Source organism: Sorex fumeus, unplaced genomic scaffold, assembly GCF_029834395.1.
Source record: "Sorex fumeus unplaced genomic scaffold, SorFum_2.1 ptg000207l, whole genome shotgun sequence".
Taxonomy (NCBI): Eukaryota; Metazoa; Chordata; class Mammalia; order Eulipotyphla; family Soricidae; genus Sorex; species Sorex fumeus.
The window spans coordinates 1,710,891-1,727,125 of NW_026606264.1; the positions used below are offsets into that span (position 1 = coordinate 1,710,891).

The window sequence follows — 16,235 nt, forward strand, 5'->3', positions numbered from 1 at the left end:
GCCACCGGCTGCCCACAGCGAGTACAGCAGAGGTGGGCCCAGTGGAGGGCAGGAAAGGCTGCCCACCCGAAACTGCTCTGTCCCGGTAGCTCGGCCAGCGTGTGGGGAAACAGAGACAGAGGTGACCTTTCAGGAGCGTGGGGGAGTGTAGCCCAGCCCGGGGCCTCTGGCCTGCACGGAGCACAGCAGCGCCGGGAGTTCAGCCAGCCGGAGCGGCAGGAAAGGCAGGAGCGCAGTGGACACTGTCCCCGGGCAGGCCTGGGGAGCTGCAGGCGGCCAGTGAAGCCCTGCTCTCGGGACTTTCTCACGGTGCTGGCGACAGCGTGAAGCAGCTCTCTGTGAGCTGAGTGGCCTGGCATGACCCCCCAGACAAGCCGTGGGTGTGGCCTGGACAATGTGCTGGTGTCCGCTGAGTGAGGGGGCTGTCTCTCGTCCCTGGGCAGGGCTGCGGCCCTGCTGCTGGCCTCTCTGGGGAAACCACATCTGCCACGAGGCCGCAGCCGAGTGTGGCCGGATGCAGCCCTCAGGGCAGTGGGCCTGCCGCTCCGGGAATGGAGCTGGAGGGACTCCGAGGACACCTGGAGAAGGGCTTGCCTCGTGCTGTGGAGATGGCCAGGGTGCAAGGCTCTCTGCGCCCACCCACTTCACTCCACCCACTTGGCAGCCCTCGCTCCTGTGTGCAGTGAGGGCTCCACACTGCCTGATGCAGGGCCCAGCAGCCAGCCACCTCTCTGATGTCATCCCACAGCCCAGGGCCCGCCCTCTCTGACGTCACACTCTAAGGCCCGCCCTCTCTGACGTCACACTCCAAGGTCCACCCTCTCTGACCCCCCACAGCCCAGGGCCCGCCCTCTCTTACGTCACACCCAAGGCTCGCCTGCTCTGACGTCACACCCCAGGGCCCGCCCTCTCTGACCTCACACCCCTGGGCTCTCCCTCTCTGATGTCACTCCCCCGGGCCCTGTTCTGGCCACCTGCAGTCTCCTCACAGCTCCTGGCTCGGGACGGGCAGAGGTGATGAATTGCTTTGTAAAAGTTTTCTTAGGCGCTGTGGTCTACAGAGCGGTCAGTGGTCAGCCCAGGCACCAATGCTCCGGTCCAAACCTTCCGCCAGGGTCCCCAGCGCCCTCACTCCTTCACAAATTCATCAGGTTTCTGTTTGTTTTTCGGTTTTGTTTGTTTTGGTGTGGGGGCCACACTGGGCTGCTCAGGGGTTACTCTTGCACTCAGGAATTACTCCTGGTGGGGGACAAGGTGGGGTGCCGGGGTCAGACCTGGGCCCGCTGCATGCACAGCGAACGCCCTGCCCACTGCTCGGCCCCCAAACTCATCCTTTGATTGAGTTTTCATAGTTTGGATCACTTGTTTACAGTAGGGTTGGTGCTTATGGTTTTGATGAATGAACGCCGTTGCATGGGCAGCAAATTATTTAAAGACCTTGGTTTACATTTTTTAATACTTAAAGTTCATTTTTTAAAGGGGCATTTATTTGGCAAGCATTAAGACAGGCCAGAATACTTCCTCTGTCATTTTACACAACTAAACACATTCAGACTGGAGGAGCAGCCATGCGGGTTTTTTTTTTTTTTATGTAGGAGTACTGCTATTTATTCAGCCACTGATTAGCCGATTGAATTGGGCATGAACTCCACCTGTGGTTTTTTAAATCATGAATGGATGTTGGATCTTGGAAAAGCCTTCTCTGCATCAACTGATGAGACCGTACGGTTTTTCTCTTTCTCCTTGTTGATACGCTGCTTTCCATTAATTGATTTGCGTACGTTGAGTCTTGTATGCCTGGGATGAATCCCACGTGATCCTGGTGTAGAATACTTTAGATAAATTGCTGGAGTCAGTTCACTGGGATTGGGTTGAGGATCTTTGCATCGACGTCCATCCAGGATATCGGTTCACGGTTTTCTCTTCAGGTGTGTCTCTGTCCCTCAGAGGTGTCGGTGAGATGCTGGGGTTAGAGGGGCTGTAGGCAGAGTTCAGCTCCCTCGGTAGTTCGGATACTCAGACCCCAAGTCTCCTTCGAAGAGCCGGAGGAACTCAGCTAGTGAATCTGGGTGGACCCAGGCTTTTGTTGCGGGGAGCTTTTTAATTCATGTTTCAGTTTCTTCACTTGAGATTAGTCTTTTCAGGCTTTTGTCTGGGGCTGAACCAAGTACGATGTTAAGAATTCTTCCGTTTCTTTTGGTTTTGAGCCTGGTGGTAGGAAGTCGGTGAGCCTAGCCAAGGCCTTGTCAGTATTGCTGACTCTTTCAAAGAACCGACTCCTGGTCTCGCGGACCTTCTGTGTTGTGTCCTGGTTGTCTGTATCGTTGGCTTCTGCGCTAATTTTTGTCATCTCCAGCCTCCTAGTTGCTCTGGGATTCATTTGTTGTTCTGTTCCTAGTTCACCTGACAGGCTGGCTTGCTGCTTCGAGCCCTCTCTTTCTTCCCGGTGTGTGCTTGAGTAGCTGTACTTTTCCTCTCCATCCTGCACTGACTGTGTCCCAGAGATTCTGGTCATTGCTGTCCTCATTTTCATTTGTTTTGAGGAATCTTGAATTTTTCTTTGATTTCCTCTTTGATGCGATTGTTGTTTCTCAGCGTGTCTTTAGTTTCCAGGTAGGTAGTGTCTTTGCCACTTTCTTTTTATGGTTTATTTCTACTTTTTTTTTTTTTTTTTGCTTTGAGGTCTGAGAAGATGACTGGTGTGATTACTATTTTTGTGGATGTTTGAGTTTTGTCCCAGCACGTAAACTACCTGGGAGAATGTCCCGTGTGCTGTGGAGAATGTATGTTCAGGCTTTGGGGGTGGAGGGTCCTGAATGTGTCTCTTAGACCCAGTTCTTGCAGCTTCCCATTTTGGGCACTTCTTTACTGATGCTTTGCCTCGTCAATCTGTCCAGTGACAAGAGTGAATAGAGGGCATTGGGTGGAGATGAGTCTATTGAAGTTCCACCGCTGACTCCCACTGTGGACTTTCTCGCCTCTTGGCTTTGCTTTATGGACTCCATGCTACCCCATCATTTGGTGCCAGCAGGACTTGTCCTTCCCCATCTTCATTGTCGTCTTTAGCTTGAGTGCTCTTTTGCTTTGAAACAAGCGTGGCTGTCCCAGTGTATTTTGTGTCTGTCATTGGCTGTGTGATTGTCTCTCATTCGCTCTGAGCCCATGAAAGTTATCGTGAAAGTTTAGGTCTGTTTCCCGGAAGCAACAAAAGGTTGAATTTTGTTTCCTGATCTCTCCTGCGACTGTGTGTTGTTTTATCCAGGAGTCGGTGCATTAATCACTTATCACTTAATCACTTAACTTCCCGTTAGTCGTCGATTTGCTCGAGCGGGCGCCAGTAACGTCTCCATTTGTCCCTGTCGCGTGCTAGTGTAGCCCAATGGCATCTCTTCGCTCCGGGAACATGGAGGGCCTCAAACCGATCGTTCATGACCTTGACGAAGAAGTCTGACCATCTGGAAGGTGGGCGGCCACGCGGTCTTTTGACATCCCGTGGAATCCAGTCGGTAACAGCTCTAGTCCAGCGGTCGTCTTTAAATCTCATTACGTGACCAGCCCATCTGATTTTCGACACCTTGGCAAATGAGACAGCGTCCCTGATCCTTGATCGTCGACGGATGTCAGAACTCCGGATTCGTTCTCTCATTTGAGTGAAACGTGATATTCCAAGCATAGCTCTTTCTATTCTTCTTTGGGAGACCTGAATGGCGTTCTCATCTTGTTTGCGTAGGGCCCAGGTCTCTGAGGCATATGTTAATGCAGGAAGAACAGTGGAATCAAAGAGATATGCCCGGAGGTGGAGGTTCTTTGTCCTCTTAGCTATTTCTTCGACGTTCTTGAAGGCGTTCCAAGCCGCTCTCTTCCTCCTGCGCAGCTCGGGTGCCAGGTCATTTGTCATGTTGACCTCTCGACCTAGGTACACATAGCTGTTGCATTCGGAGATGGTCGTTCTATTGAGAGCGAATGGGGCGTCAGGAACAAGGCTATTTCTCATAAACATTGTCTTCGTAAGATTCAGCTGTAGTCCTACCTTTCCACACTCACGGTCAAAGTCGGCCAGCATTTGTGCCGCTTGGCTGATGTTTGGTGTTATTAAAACAATGTCATCAGCAAAGCGGAGGTGGTGTAGTTGCCGACCATCTATCTTCACTCCCATTCCTTCCCATTCCAGTCGTCGCATGATGTTCTCGAGGGTGGCACTGAAGAGTTTTGGTGAAATGGTATCACCCTGCCGCACCCCTCTCTTGACATCAACGATCACTTCTTTGTAGAATGGTGAGATCCTGGTAGTGAATCCGCAATACAGCTCACGGAGGATCCTGATGTATTGGGCTTGAATGCCCTGATTGGCTAGGGCTTCAATGACCGCTTCCGTCTCAACAGAATCAAAGGCCTTCTTTAAATCAATGAACGTTAAGCAGAGCGGCATCTTGAACTCCCGAGAAACCTCAATGAGTTTGGTTATTGTGTGGATATGGTCGATGGTGCTGAATCCTTGGTGCATTAATATTTACCAAAATCATTGATACGAAGGGATTTTAGGTCACGTATCTCCGGGGAGTTGGTTTCAGCCTCCCTGCAGGGCTGGACTCGATTCCAAACACACCCTCAGCTGATGCGTGCTTTCGTCCCTCTACTCCGACAGTCTTGCTGGGCAGAGGACCCATGCTAGGACGTTCTCATCAGTCAGTACTGTGTCTGTCTCCTTTCCTTGCTTGAGGCTGGCTAGAAAAGTCTGTTGTGACCGCTGGGCTGCCCCTGTGTGTGAGGCTTTGCTTCTGCCTCACGCCTTTCAGGGTCTGTCTCTGCCTCGCGCCTGTCAGGGTCTGTCTGCGTGGGGTTTCCTTGGTCCACCCAGTGAGTGGGGGCTGCGCGTGGGCATCTGCTGCTGGCCTGCTTGATGACCCGTCCCCTCAGAGGCATTTATTCCTCAGAACTCCCGGGATTCTCTCTCCGCGTTGATCTTCGTGCTGTGCACGAGTGTTTGCTGCCAGGGGCTCCTGCCCCCGAGGCCAGCAAGTCAGCCTCTGTCCATGGGTCCAGGAACGCGGCTCTCAGCACAGTTCCTGCACGCATGTGTGGGGCTGGATCCCCGGCACCACCCGACACACGGAACACACGTCACGTCAGGAGTGGGCATGGGTCGCCCCTAAAAAGAAATCCGGCCCATCTTGCAGTGAGATGAGGGGCTCACGGGGCCTGGTGTGGACCAGCAGCGTGGACGGGGAGTGCGAAAGGAAGGAAAGCAGGGGAGAGAACCTCGCCTCAGACTCAGTGAACTAGAGATAGACAGGAAGTGAAAGTGATGAAAACTAAGGCCGACTGCTCTTGGCCCATAGCTCAGGCTGCTCCGGGCTCAGGGCCAGAGGCTGAGAGCTCAGGAGAGCATGTGGGGTGGGGTGTGCCCGGGCCCCTGCACACGGCTCAGCCGCCCAGCACCCCAGGCCCCGCTCCCCTCTGTGCCAGCCAGTGCTTGCTGGTCAGTGCTGCCTGCTGTCGGCCGCAGGGAAGGCCCCGCATGTGGACATGGGTGCTTCCATGTCTGCAGCGCCTGCCGCAGGACTGCCGGCCTCCGGGCCGCGACGTCCAGGCCCTTGTGCTCTTTGCCCATGCAGTCTCCCGTGCCGCTCCCTCTCCCTGGTGACGGGCAGTGGCCGCAGACGTGCTGCCTCCTCTGTCCTTGGGCAGGGCCGGGCTCTTTCCGAGCGGCCTCTCCTCAGCCCTCGGGCGCTGCCCATCTCCCGTCAGGGTCCTGAGCGTCTCCCGCTTTCCTCCCTCTCCCCGCAGCCCAAGAGCCACGGCCAGGCGCTGCTGACCGCCCTGTGGACGCGTCTGAACCTGGTGGAAAGCGACTACTTCGGCCTGGAGTTCCAGAATGTCCCGTCGCACTGGGTGTGTGGCCTGGGGGTGTGGGGCAGGCGAGAGGCAGGGGGGGGGGGGGGGGGGCGGGGAGGCCTGGGGCCGCGGGTGTGCAGGGAGCTCCTGTCTTGGGCCCCTCCGGGAGGGCGTGGCCCTGAGGGCTCGGCTGGCCGCCCGTCCTGGCCCGCACAGAGGTGCCCCCCTCCAGGTGTGGCACTTCGGCGTCTGCAGGGGGCCGTGTGGAAACCAAGACCCTCATGGTAGCATCGTGGCTGCCGGGCACTGCCCTCCAGCCCTGGGCAGCGTGACCCCGCCTGGGGTCCCGCCAGCCTGACGCGATTAACGGAGTCGCGTTCTTTCCTCCATTTTCCTTAGATTTGGCTCGAACCCACGAAGCCCATCTCGAGACAGATCCGAAGTAAGTCCCTTGCGGAAACTTGAACCTCGTGTCTGCGACGCCAGGGGGCTTGCCCTGCCGGAAGCTTTCGACCCCCAGACGCGGGAGGGCCCTCGCGCAGCCGCGCAGGGGGCATGGATGGCTTCGCCGCAGACTCGCAGCCGGAGGGGCAGGTTCTCGTCCCTCTGTTCCCTCTCACCTGCCTCGGGTCTGGAGGGGCGGTCACTGACCTTCCCCCTCCGCCCAGCAGCAGGGACAGTCGGGCTGCCCCCCCCCCCCTCAGGACCCCGGGCTCTGCGTGAGCACGCGGCTGTAAGCGCGGCTGCTGGCCTCTCTGCCGAGGTGGCTTCCCTAAAGTGTGTGATAGCCGGTGTCTCCCCCACCCCTCCCGAGTCACCTCCTGGCCGCCTGGTCCCCCTAGTGTGGCCTTGGTCCATCTCTAAGGTGGGCATCCCCCGCGCTCTCTGAAAATGAACTTCCTGCTTGCTGGGATCTGGTCGGTGGTTTGGGGGGCCGGGGACAGTGTGAGCATTAACTGACCAGTCTTCGGTCCAGAAAGTGGCCTACCAGGCGCGGTAGACAGGAGGCCGTGCTGCCCTGGAGCTGGCCGGGACCCTCGGTCTGGGCTTGCCTGGCCAGACCCTGGCTCAGAAGTCGCAGCCACCTCGGCTTGCGGGCTCGTAGCTGGGTTCTTCCTCTTTCCCTTGCGGTGAACCGCTCGTGGCTGTATTCCCAGACCCGTCGGACGAGGGTACTGGGACAAGCCGAGGTGCCTGTTCTTGACGCTGGTCGTGTTTCCTAGCTCAGAATCACGAGTGACGGGAGCGCCCCACCGCGGTATAGAATGCTTTCAAAAATGCCCGTGTGTGGGGCTGGAGCGATAGCACAGCGGGTGGGGTGTTTGCCTTGCACGTGGCCAACCCAGGTTCGAATCCCAGCATCCCATATGGTCCCCTGAGCACTGCCAGGGGTGATTCCTGAGCGCAGAGCCGGGAGTAACCCCTGAGCATCGTCGGGTGTGACACAAAAAGAAAAAAAAATGCTCCTATTTACTATTAATGTTGCTAGGAGTGTGGCTGCCTCAACCTTATTAATCAACATTTAATTCTAAAACACTGACAGTAACATATTGAAAAGTTTTGTGTGGGTTTTTTTCTTCTTGTCGTTTACTTCGGGGCCACACCCAGCCGTGCTCAGGATTCCCTCCTGGCAGTGCTCAGGGGCCCTGTCAGGTGCCGAGGATCGAACTCAAGGCAACCCCCGCCTGCTGTGCTCTCGCCAGTGGTTGCTTTCGCCTGTTGTGTCCTCGCTGTGCCTCATAGCTTCACGTGTTGTATGTGTGAAAGCCGCTTAAGACTCAGGCCTGGGATGTCGTTCAGTGTCTCCTTTGAAGAGTGCGAGCTCGGGTTGGTGGGCGGCGCTGTAGTATGCGGGAGTTTGGTCGGTGAGGTCGTGTCTGAGTTGCTGAGGTTGCCGTTTCCCTCTCCCAGGGCCGAGGAACACGGTGCTCCACCTGGCGGTGAAGTTCTTCCCGCCCGACCCCGGCCAGCTGCAGGAGGAGTACACCCGGTAAGGGCAGCCCCGAGCGCCCCCGTGTGACCCCCCGACAGAAGCGGAGATGAAGAGAATGAGAAGTGCGGGGGCCGAGGGGAGCGAGGCCGGGCCAGCCTCAAGCGGGCGCCCGTGTGCCGCGGGAGTGGCCGGGCCCTGCCCCCAGCACCCTCAGACGCCAGGAATCAGCCCTGGGCTGGGGGGATGGCAGCTCTGCCCCCGCACCACACCACAGCATCTCCCAGCGGCAGGGTGGCCCCTGGGCGTCCACGGGTGCAGCAAAGCCAGCAGGCAGGACCCCGGCCATGGCCCAGTGAGGAGCACTCAGAACCCGGCTCGGCACAGCTCTACACACTCATGCTCGAGGCCTGGAAACAGCCTCCGCCATGCATGATGCACACGCCTCGGCCCCATGGGTTAGCTGCCTCCTCAGCAAGGTGCACCCCCGGGCGCCTGAAAGGGACTGAGGGGGACTGAGAAGGACTGAGAGGAACTGAGAGGGACTGAGAGGGAGACTGAGGGGGACTGAGGGAGACTGAGAGGGAGATTGGGGGAGACTGAGAGGGAGACTGGGAGGGTGACTGAGAGGGAGACTAAGAGGGGGACTGAGAAGGACTGAGAGGAACTGAGAGGGACTGAGAGGGAGACTGAGGGGGACTGAGGGAGACTGAGAGGGAGATTGGGGGAGACTGAGAGGGAGACTGGGAGGGTGACTGAGAGGGAGACTAAGAGTGGGACTGAGGGAGACTGAGAAGGACTGAGAGTGGGACTGAGGGAGACTGAGAGGGACTGAGTGGAACTGAGAGGAAGATTGAGAGGGCCCGAGGGGGAGAAGACTGAGATGGGGACTGAGAGGGAGACTGAGAGTGGGACTGAGGGAGGCTGAGAGGGACCAAGAGTAGGACTGAGGGGGACTGAGAGGGAGACTGAAAGGGACTGAGAGGGAGACTGAAAGGGACTGAGAGGGAGACTGAGGGGGACTGAGAGGGAGACTGAGAGGGACTGAGGGGGACTGAGAGGGACTGAGAGGGAGACTGAAAAGGACTGAGAGGGAGACTGAAAGGGACTGAGGGGGACTGAGAAGGACTGAGAGGGAGATTGAGAGGAACTGAGAGGGAGACTGAGGGGGACTGAGAGGGAGACTGAGAGAGACTGAGAGGGAGACTGAGAGAGACTGAGAGGGAGACTGAGAGAGACTGAGAGGAAGACTAAGAGGGGGACTGAGAGGGACTGAAAGTGGGACTGAGGGGGACTGAGAGGGACTGAGAGGGATCCTGAAAGGCACTGAGGGGGACTGAGAGGGGCTGAGAGGAGGACTGAGAGAGAGAGACTGAGGGGGACTGAGGGGGACCGAGAGGGAGACTGAAAGGGACTGAGGGGGACTGAGGGACTGAGAGTGAGACTGAGGGAGACCGAGAGGGACTGAGAGTGGAACTGAGGGAGACTGAGAGGGACTGATGGGGAGACTGAGAGGGAGACTGAAAGGGACTGAGAGGGTGACTGAAAGGGACTGAGGAGGACTGATAGGAACTGAGAGGGGGACTGAAAGGGAGACTAAGGGGGGCTGAGAGGGACTGAGAGGGAGACTGAAAGGGACTGAGGAGGACTGATAGGAACTGAGAGGGGGACTGAAAGGGAGACTAAGGGGGACTGAGAGGGACTGAGAGGGAGACTAAAAGGGACTGAGGGGGACCGAGAGGGAGACTGAGGGACTGCGAGTGGAACTGAGAGGAACTGAGAGTGGGACTGAGGGGGAGACTGAGAGGTACTGAGAGGGAGACTGAGTGGGACTGAGAGGGAGACTGAGTGGGACTGAGAGAGAGACTGAAAGGGACTGAGAGGGAGACTGAGAGGGAATGAGAGGGAAACTAAGGGGAAATGAGGGAGACTGAGAGTGGGACTGAGGGGGACTGAGAGGACTGAGAGGGAGACTAAAGGGACTGAGGGGGACTGAGAGGGAATGAGAGGGAGACTGAGAGTGGGACTGAGGTGGAAACTGAGAGGTACTGAGAGGGAGACTGAAAAGGACTGAGAGGTAGACTGAGGGGAACTGAGAGGGAATCAAAGGGGAACTGAGGGAGACTGAGAGTGGGATTGAGGGGGACTGAGAGGGAGACTGAGGGGAACTGAGGGAGACTGAGAGTGGGATTGAGGGGGACTGAGAGGGAGACTGAGGGGGACTGAGAGGGAGACTGAAAGGGACTGAGAGGGACTAAGAGGGAGACTGAAAGGAACTGAGGGGGACTGAAAGGGACTGAGGGGGACTGAGAGGGACTGAGAGGAGGACTGAGAGGAACTGAGAGAGAGACCAAGGGGGACTGAGAGGGAAACCGAGAAGGAGACTGAGAGGAACTGGGAGTGGAACTGAGAGGGACTGAGGGGGACTGAGAGAGAGACTGAGAGGGAATGAGACTTCGATGAGGGGGACTGAGAGGGAGACTGAAAGGTACTGAGAGGGGGACTGAAAGGGACTGAGAGGGAGACTGAGGGAGACTGACAGGGACTGAGATGGGACAGAGTGGGTCTGAGGGGGACTAAGATGGGACAGAGTGGGTCTGAGGGGGACTGAGAGGGAGATTGAGAGGAGGGCTGAAAGGGGCCCTCACGGAGCAGGACAGGCCGTGGACAGAAGCCTCCTCCATCTGGAGGCTTCACCGTGTCTCCCATACGGCGGTCAGCTCCCGAGCTGTCAGATGGGTGACGCTGTGGTGATGAGTCACGCGGCCTCCTGGGCTCCCACACTGAAGCTGGTGCCTGTGGAGGTCACCTCACGGTCAGTCACAGAGCAGGGTGGGCCCCAGCAGGGAGGCAGAGCCAGGTGTGGACGCAGCCACTGGGAAATGGGCAGCCTGCGCGGTGAGCCCTGGGCAAGGTGCCCAGCCTGGTGTGCCGTGGTCCCCGCATCCACACCCGCAGGTGCCCAGGCCCTCAGAGTTCATGGCCAGACAGTCACGATCAAAGAAGGAAACTCTCCGTCCAGAGGGTCCCTGCCACCCCGCCCAGCCACCCCTTGCCGTGGGGGATGCCTGTTCGTTCAGAGGCAGTAAGGCCTCGTGTGGGGCCATGGCGGGTTCCTGCCCACGTGTGCCTGAGCGTGACGCGGGCTTCTCCCTGCGTCTCGGCATGCTTCGTTCCTTGGCGCCTTGATGGGCATCACCTCCCTGGCGTGGCCACGTGGCCGGCACACACCTTGTCCACGCTTCTGGCTAGAGAGGCTTGGCAGTCCTGAGGGGGTGGGTGGGGGTGCATCTGTGTCCACCTGCTCGTCTGCAGTCAAGGTGTTTTGGTTTTTGGGCGGCTCTCAGGCCATACCTCGTGGTGCTCAGGGTTTACTCCTGGGTCTGTGCTCAAGGATCACTCCTGGCGGGCTCGGGGGACCAAACCCAAGAAGCGCCCTGCCCACTGTGCTCTCCAGCCCTGTGCTCACTTAACCTCAGAGATCAGAGGGTGCTGACAGAGGCATAGTGAATCTGGGTTCAGTGGTTCCTGTTCCTGCTGATGGGATAAGTGACCCGTCGGCGTCTCCCCTCCTGGTGTGCCCTCCAAGGGGACGTTCGGGAGTGCCCGTGAGCAGACTCTAGCCAAGACCAAATATTTGAACATTTAAGAACATCTGGCAGCAGCTTAAGCCGGACCTTAATTGAGCACTTCTGTTATTCCACACTCGGTGGCCGGCGTGTTTGTCTGTGGAACACGAGGGAGGACTTTCCCCAGAAGGCCCAGCCGCGGACTGTGCTACTCTGTGGGAGATGGTGCTCTGGGAGAGCCTCTTCCCAGTGCTCGTCTGCGGGGCCTATTCACTGTGGGTGCTCCCGTGGCCTCTGTCCCCTCTGCGGGTGCTCCCGTGGCCTCTGTCCCCTCTGCGGGTGCTCCCGTGGCCTCTGTCCCCTCTGCGGGTGCTCCCGTGGTCTCTGTCCCCTCTGCGGGTGCTCCCGTGGCCTCTGTCCCCTCTGCGGGTGCTCCCGTGGCCTCTGTCCCCTCTGCGGGTGCTCCCGTGGCCTCTGTCCCCTCTGCGGGTGCTCCCGTGGCCCTCTGTGAGGCAGCCTGCTGCTGCCCTGCCCTCGCCGTGCCCTCTCTGACTCCCGCTGCCTCCTGAGCCCTGCAGTTTGTTTCTGGGGGAAGTGCTGGTGCCTGGCTGATGTCCGAGCTCTTCTGCTTCCTTGCAGGTACTTGTTTGCCTTGCAGCTGAAGCGAGACCTCCTGGAGGGCCGTCTGACGTGTGCGGACACCACCGCCGCACTGCTGACCGCCCATCTCCTGCAGGGTCAGTCCTGGGGGGAGTGCATCCTGATCCGTGTCCACCTACATCGACCCTGTGCCCTACTGGGCAGTGAGGCCCCGGGAAGGGACCATCCCCTCGGCCACTGGTGTGGCAGATGGCTTCAGGGTCCAGCTTCGTAGTCCTCACACACTGCAGGCCCACCCCGGGAGGAAAGGGCTCCTGCCTTGCATGCGGCCGGCCCAGGTTCGATCCCTGGCATCCCAGAGGGTCCCCAAAGCCCACCAGGAGTGATTCCTGAGTGCAGAGGTGGGAGTCAGCCCTGAGCACTGCAGGGTGTGGCCCCCAAACCCGCACGGACTCTTGTTCAGTGGGAGACAGACGGCCAGGAGCCACCCCACAGTACCAGGGGTGGCCCTGACATCAAACCAAAGGCCCCCTACAAGGAGAGTCTTTTTTTTTTTTAATTTTTATTAGTGATACACCATGAGGTACAGTTGTAGACTTACAAACTTTCATGCTTGGGTTTCAGTTATACAATGATCAAATACCCATCCCTCCACCAGTGCCCATTCTCTACCACCACTGATCCCAGTATCCCTCCCACCCCCCACCCCCCATCCCACCCTGCCTCTGTGGCAGGGCCATTATTTGACCAGATTTAGGCTCTTTCTCTACTCTCGGTGCATATATGTTCACATCTGCAAATGTGTGTTGCTTTATTTAAAAACAGCCGAAATTGGCGATTATGATGAAACCCTGGATCGAGAACACCTCAAAGGCCACCAGTACCTGCCCAGCCAGGAACGCTCTCTGGAGAAGGTTCTGGAATTCCATCGGAAGCACATGTGAGTTAGTCAGAGGCCTGACGCAAATCACTGCAGCAGTGGCAATGCAGCAAGTGTGAACAAACTCCTACACTAAAGTGACCAACACACACACACACATGCATAGTCACACACATGCATGGTTACACACTCAGGCAAGTCACATACTTGTGCAGTCACACCTGCAGCCACATATGCATATCACACACCCATGCACAGTCTCACACTCGTGCACAGACACACTCATGCATAGACACTCGTGCACAGATACATGTATACACGTGTTCTCACATAGGCACAGTCGCACAGCGCACTCTTGTTCACACGTGTGCAGAGGCGGTCCTTGCTGGGCCTTGGGTCTGCTCTGTGCAGCTGTGTGGAGGGAGAAGGAGAGAGAGCTTTGAGGAATGAGCCTCACAGCAGGGAACATTCCAGAAACAACGGAGCGCTGGGGAGGGTGTTCACAAGTCCTGGCCCTGGGTCAGAGAGCCAAGGGGGCCAGGAGAGTTCAGGGACTGAGTCCTGGCAGCCCCTCACAGCTGCTGGGCACTAATGCCCCCCGGGGGTGTCCTAGTGCAGTAGCCCCCCAGGGCTCCATGTTCCCGAGCCTCGCACTGACCATGGCCCTGATGGCCAAGAGTCACCCTGAGCATGCCCCTCCCCCCAGCACACAGCAACTGGACGGCAGCGGGTGCCCAGCTCCTGGTGCTGGTGCGCAGCTGGGTCTGGGCCATGGCGTCCTGCAGCCTCTGGGCCAAGTCCCTCCACAGTCCCTCCACACTGCAGCCTGCGCCCCTGGGGCCAGAGCTCAGCACTCGGGCTGCCCGTGGGGCCAGTCTCAGAGCTGGGCTCAGCACAGTGGACACTTCTGTCTCCCGGGGCCCATGGACGCTGCTGTCTCCCGGGGCCCTTGGTTTGGCCTCTTCAAGCCTCGCTTGATACTGGCCAGTCAGAAGGAAGAATGGCCCAGACTACTGGCCAGCCACACGGAGAGGCCCTGCCCAGTGCCAGCCCAAGTGACATGCCTGCCCCTAAGGCCGCAGGCCCCGGGTGCCAGAGCAGAGTGGACGCAGGAAGGGGCTGCCTGTGAAGTGTCCGGCCCAGTTATGCCCAGCCTGCCAGGAGGCCTGAGGCGCTGGCCAGGGCACGAGGGAGAGGCCAGCAGCTGAGCCTGAGAGGGAGGGAAGGAAGGAGGAGAGAAGAGCACAGTCCGCCCATCCCACCCGCAGTGACCCTGCCTCAGCCAGCGCCGTGTGGGCCCAAGGGTCTCGCTCCTTGCACCCCTGCACCTGACTGCCTCTGTGGGGTTGGGTGGGACCATGACCGCTGGTGCTCAGGGCTGACTCCCAGCTCAGTGCTCCCGTCTGGGGTGATTGTCTTGATTTTCCTTCTGAGGGAGCTTTGAGCCTCTGGACCTGCTGCCGCCGGCAAAGCTGAGCCACACGGCAGCTGAGCTCCTCTGCCCGTCTCAGCGCCAGACTGGGGGGAGCCCCCAGACCCCGCCCCCCAGCACCCTGCAGCCCTCCTGGGTAACCACCCACTGGGTGGGCATTAAAGGGCATGTGTCCAGCAAGGAGGGCGTTTGCCTTGCACGCGGCCAACCCGGGTTTGATTCCCATCATCCCATATGGTCCCCGAGTAGCACCAGGGGTCATTCCTGAGTGCAGAGCCAGGAGGAACCCCTGAGCATCGCCGGGTGTGACCCAAGAAGCAAAAAATGAAAAAATAAATAAAGGGCACGTGTTGGACCCAGGCAGGGGTCACAGGAGGTTTCCTGCAGACCCGCCAGGTGTTCTCCCGAGGACGACGCCCCTGGGGCAGTGGGGACTGGTGCACGCCAAGCCCCCTGGTGCTGCCGCCGGTTCGGCCTCTAAGACTTGGGCCGAGCTCTGCGTTCTGGAAACCCCATCCGAGAGCGTCCCGGAGGCCGGGCTTGCCCCACAGCCCCTTGTCCCACCCCGTCCGTCACTCGGTGCTCTGAGAGGCCACCGCCAGGCCCCGGTGCCGGCTCCATGCCCTTCCCACTGTGCCCCGCCTCCCTCAGACACTCCATGGGTCTGCGTGAAACCCAGGGCCAGTGCTGTGGCCGGCCAGCACCCTGGACAGACTCCCTGGGTGGGCCGCTGGGCAGCTTGGCGTTTGTCAGCCTGCGCGTCCCGAGAGGGAGGACACACGCTCCCACCTCTGAGCGGAGCTTTCAGGAGTTTTGGGAGCAGCGGTTCTGTCCCGGCCGCCTGCCCTGCAGACGCGGCTGTAGGTGGGCCGACGGTCACATGGGTGGGAGGGTGTGAGCACGCTGCCCTCACTCACCGCAGGGGCCAGACGCCGGCCGAGTCCGACTTCCAGGTGCTAGAGATCGCCCGCAAGCTGGAGCTGTATGGTGTGAGGCTGCACCCCGCCGCCGACCGGGAGGGTGCCAGGATCAGCCTCGCCGTGTCCCACATGGGGGTCCTGGTGTTCCAGGTAGGTGACGCGGAGCCCAGGGCGCCAGGCTCAGCGCCCAGAGCTGACCACCTGATGCAGCCAGCACTCGGTGTCCATCCGAGGCAGCACCCCCAGCCACCCACGGCCGCTGACCTCGGAACCCCTGGGCTGGCAGCACGCCTGTGCCTCTGGGTGGGGGAGGGGCTCCTCCTCCTCTCTGGAGCATGTGGCCCTCTCCCGCCAGCCCAGTCACCCTGCCCGCAGCCCACTGGACAGGGTCAGCAGGGCAGGTCTTGGCACGGGTTCTGTGTAGCGGCTGCCAGTTCCCCAGCCAGGGAAGATGAGGACTCTCAGCACATGGCACCGGGCACTCCCAAGGACAGAGGGCCTCGAGGAGGTGCTGTGTCCAGGGAGGTGGGGGTCCAGTCAACCCTGGGGGGCAGCACCTCGGGAGGGGCCAGACACCACCTGCGCCAGAGTCCCCTGAAGTGTCTGCTGCTGGCCTCGGCAGTGACCACAGTCAGACACTGACCAGTCCTCAGGGGGACAGGAAGAGATGGCATGTCCACACAGCAGACTGTGAACAGCAACACGCGTGCCATGCTCTGTCCTGCTGTGCAGGGGTCTCCAGGGTGGAGACTGCGCTGCGGGTGTTTCTGGAATGTGTGACTGTGTGCGTGTATATATATGTATTTCTGGGACGTGTGACTGAGTAGGTGGGTGGTGTGTCTGGGACATGTAACTCAGCGTGTGTGGGGGGGGGTGTCTCTGGGACATGTGACTCTGGTGTGTGTGTGTGTGTGTGTGTGTGTGTGTGGACTGTGTGTGTGAGAGAGTGCTTGTGTGCTTGTGAGTGTGGTCTGTTTTGTGATCTCCAGTGGCCCAGGCACTTGGCCCAGTCGACTCGTTGGCCCCTCACGTGGGTGTGTGCCCACAGCGCAGCAGAAGTTTCCTCCTC

General features: G+C 59.1%; 2 protein-coding genes across 2 annotated transcripts in view; both read left to right on the forward strand.

Annotated features, from left to right (window-relative positions):
- The window catches only part of SNED1 (sushi, nidogen and EGF like domains 1), a 537,305-nt gene that overhangs the window by 162,804 nt on the left and 358,266 nt on the right, over nt 1-16,235 (forward strand). The gene's annotated exons all lie outside the window — the stretch shown is intronic.
- Nucleotides 1-16,235, forward strand: part of FARP2 (FERM, ARH/RhoGEF and pleckstrin domain protein 2) — a 58,959-nt gene that overhangs the window by 4,775 nt on the left and 37,949 nt on the right. Inside the window, exons 2-7 of the mRNA XM_056108291.1 lie at nt 5,788-5,892; nt 6,235-6,277; nt 7,747-7,825; nt 11,974-12,071; nt 12,760-12,874; nt 15,169-15,316. Of these exons, the coding sequence (XP_055964266.1) occupies nt 5,788-5,892; nt 6,235-6,277; nt 7,747-7,825; nt 11,974-12,071; nt 12,760-12,874; nt 15,169-15,316 (588 nt within the window). The remainder of the gene's footprint in view (nt 1-5,787; nt 5,893-6,234; nt 6,278-7,746; nt 7,826-11,973; nt 12,072-12,759; nt 12,875-15,168; nt 15,317-16,235) is intronic.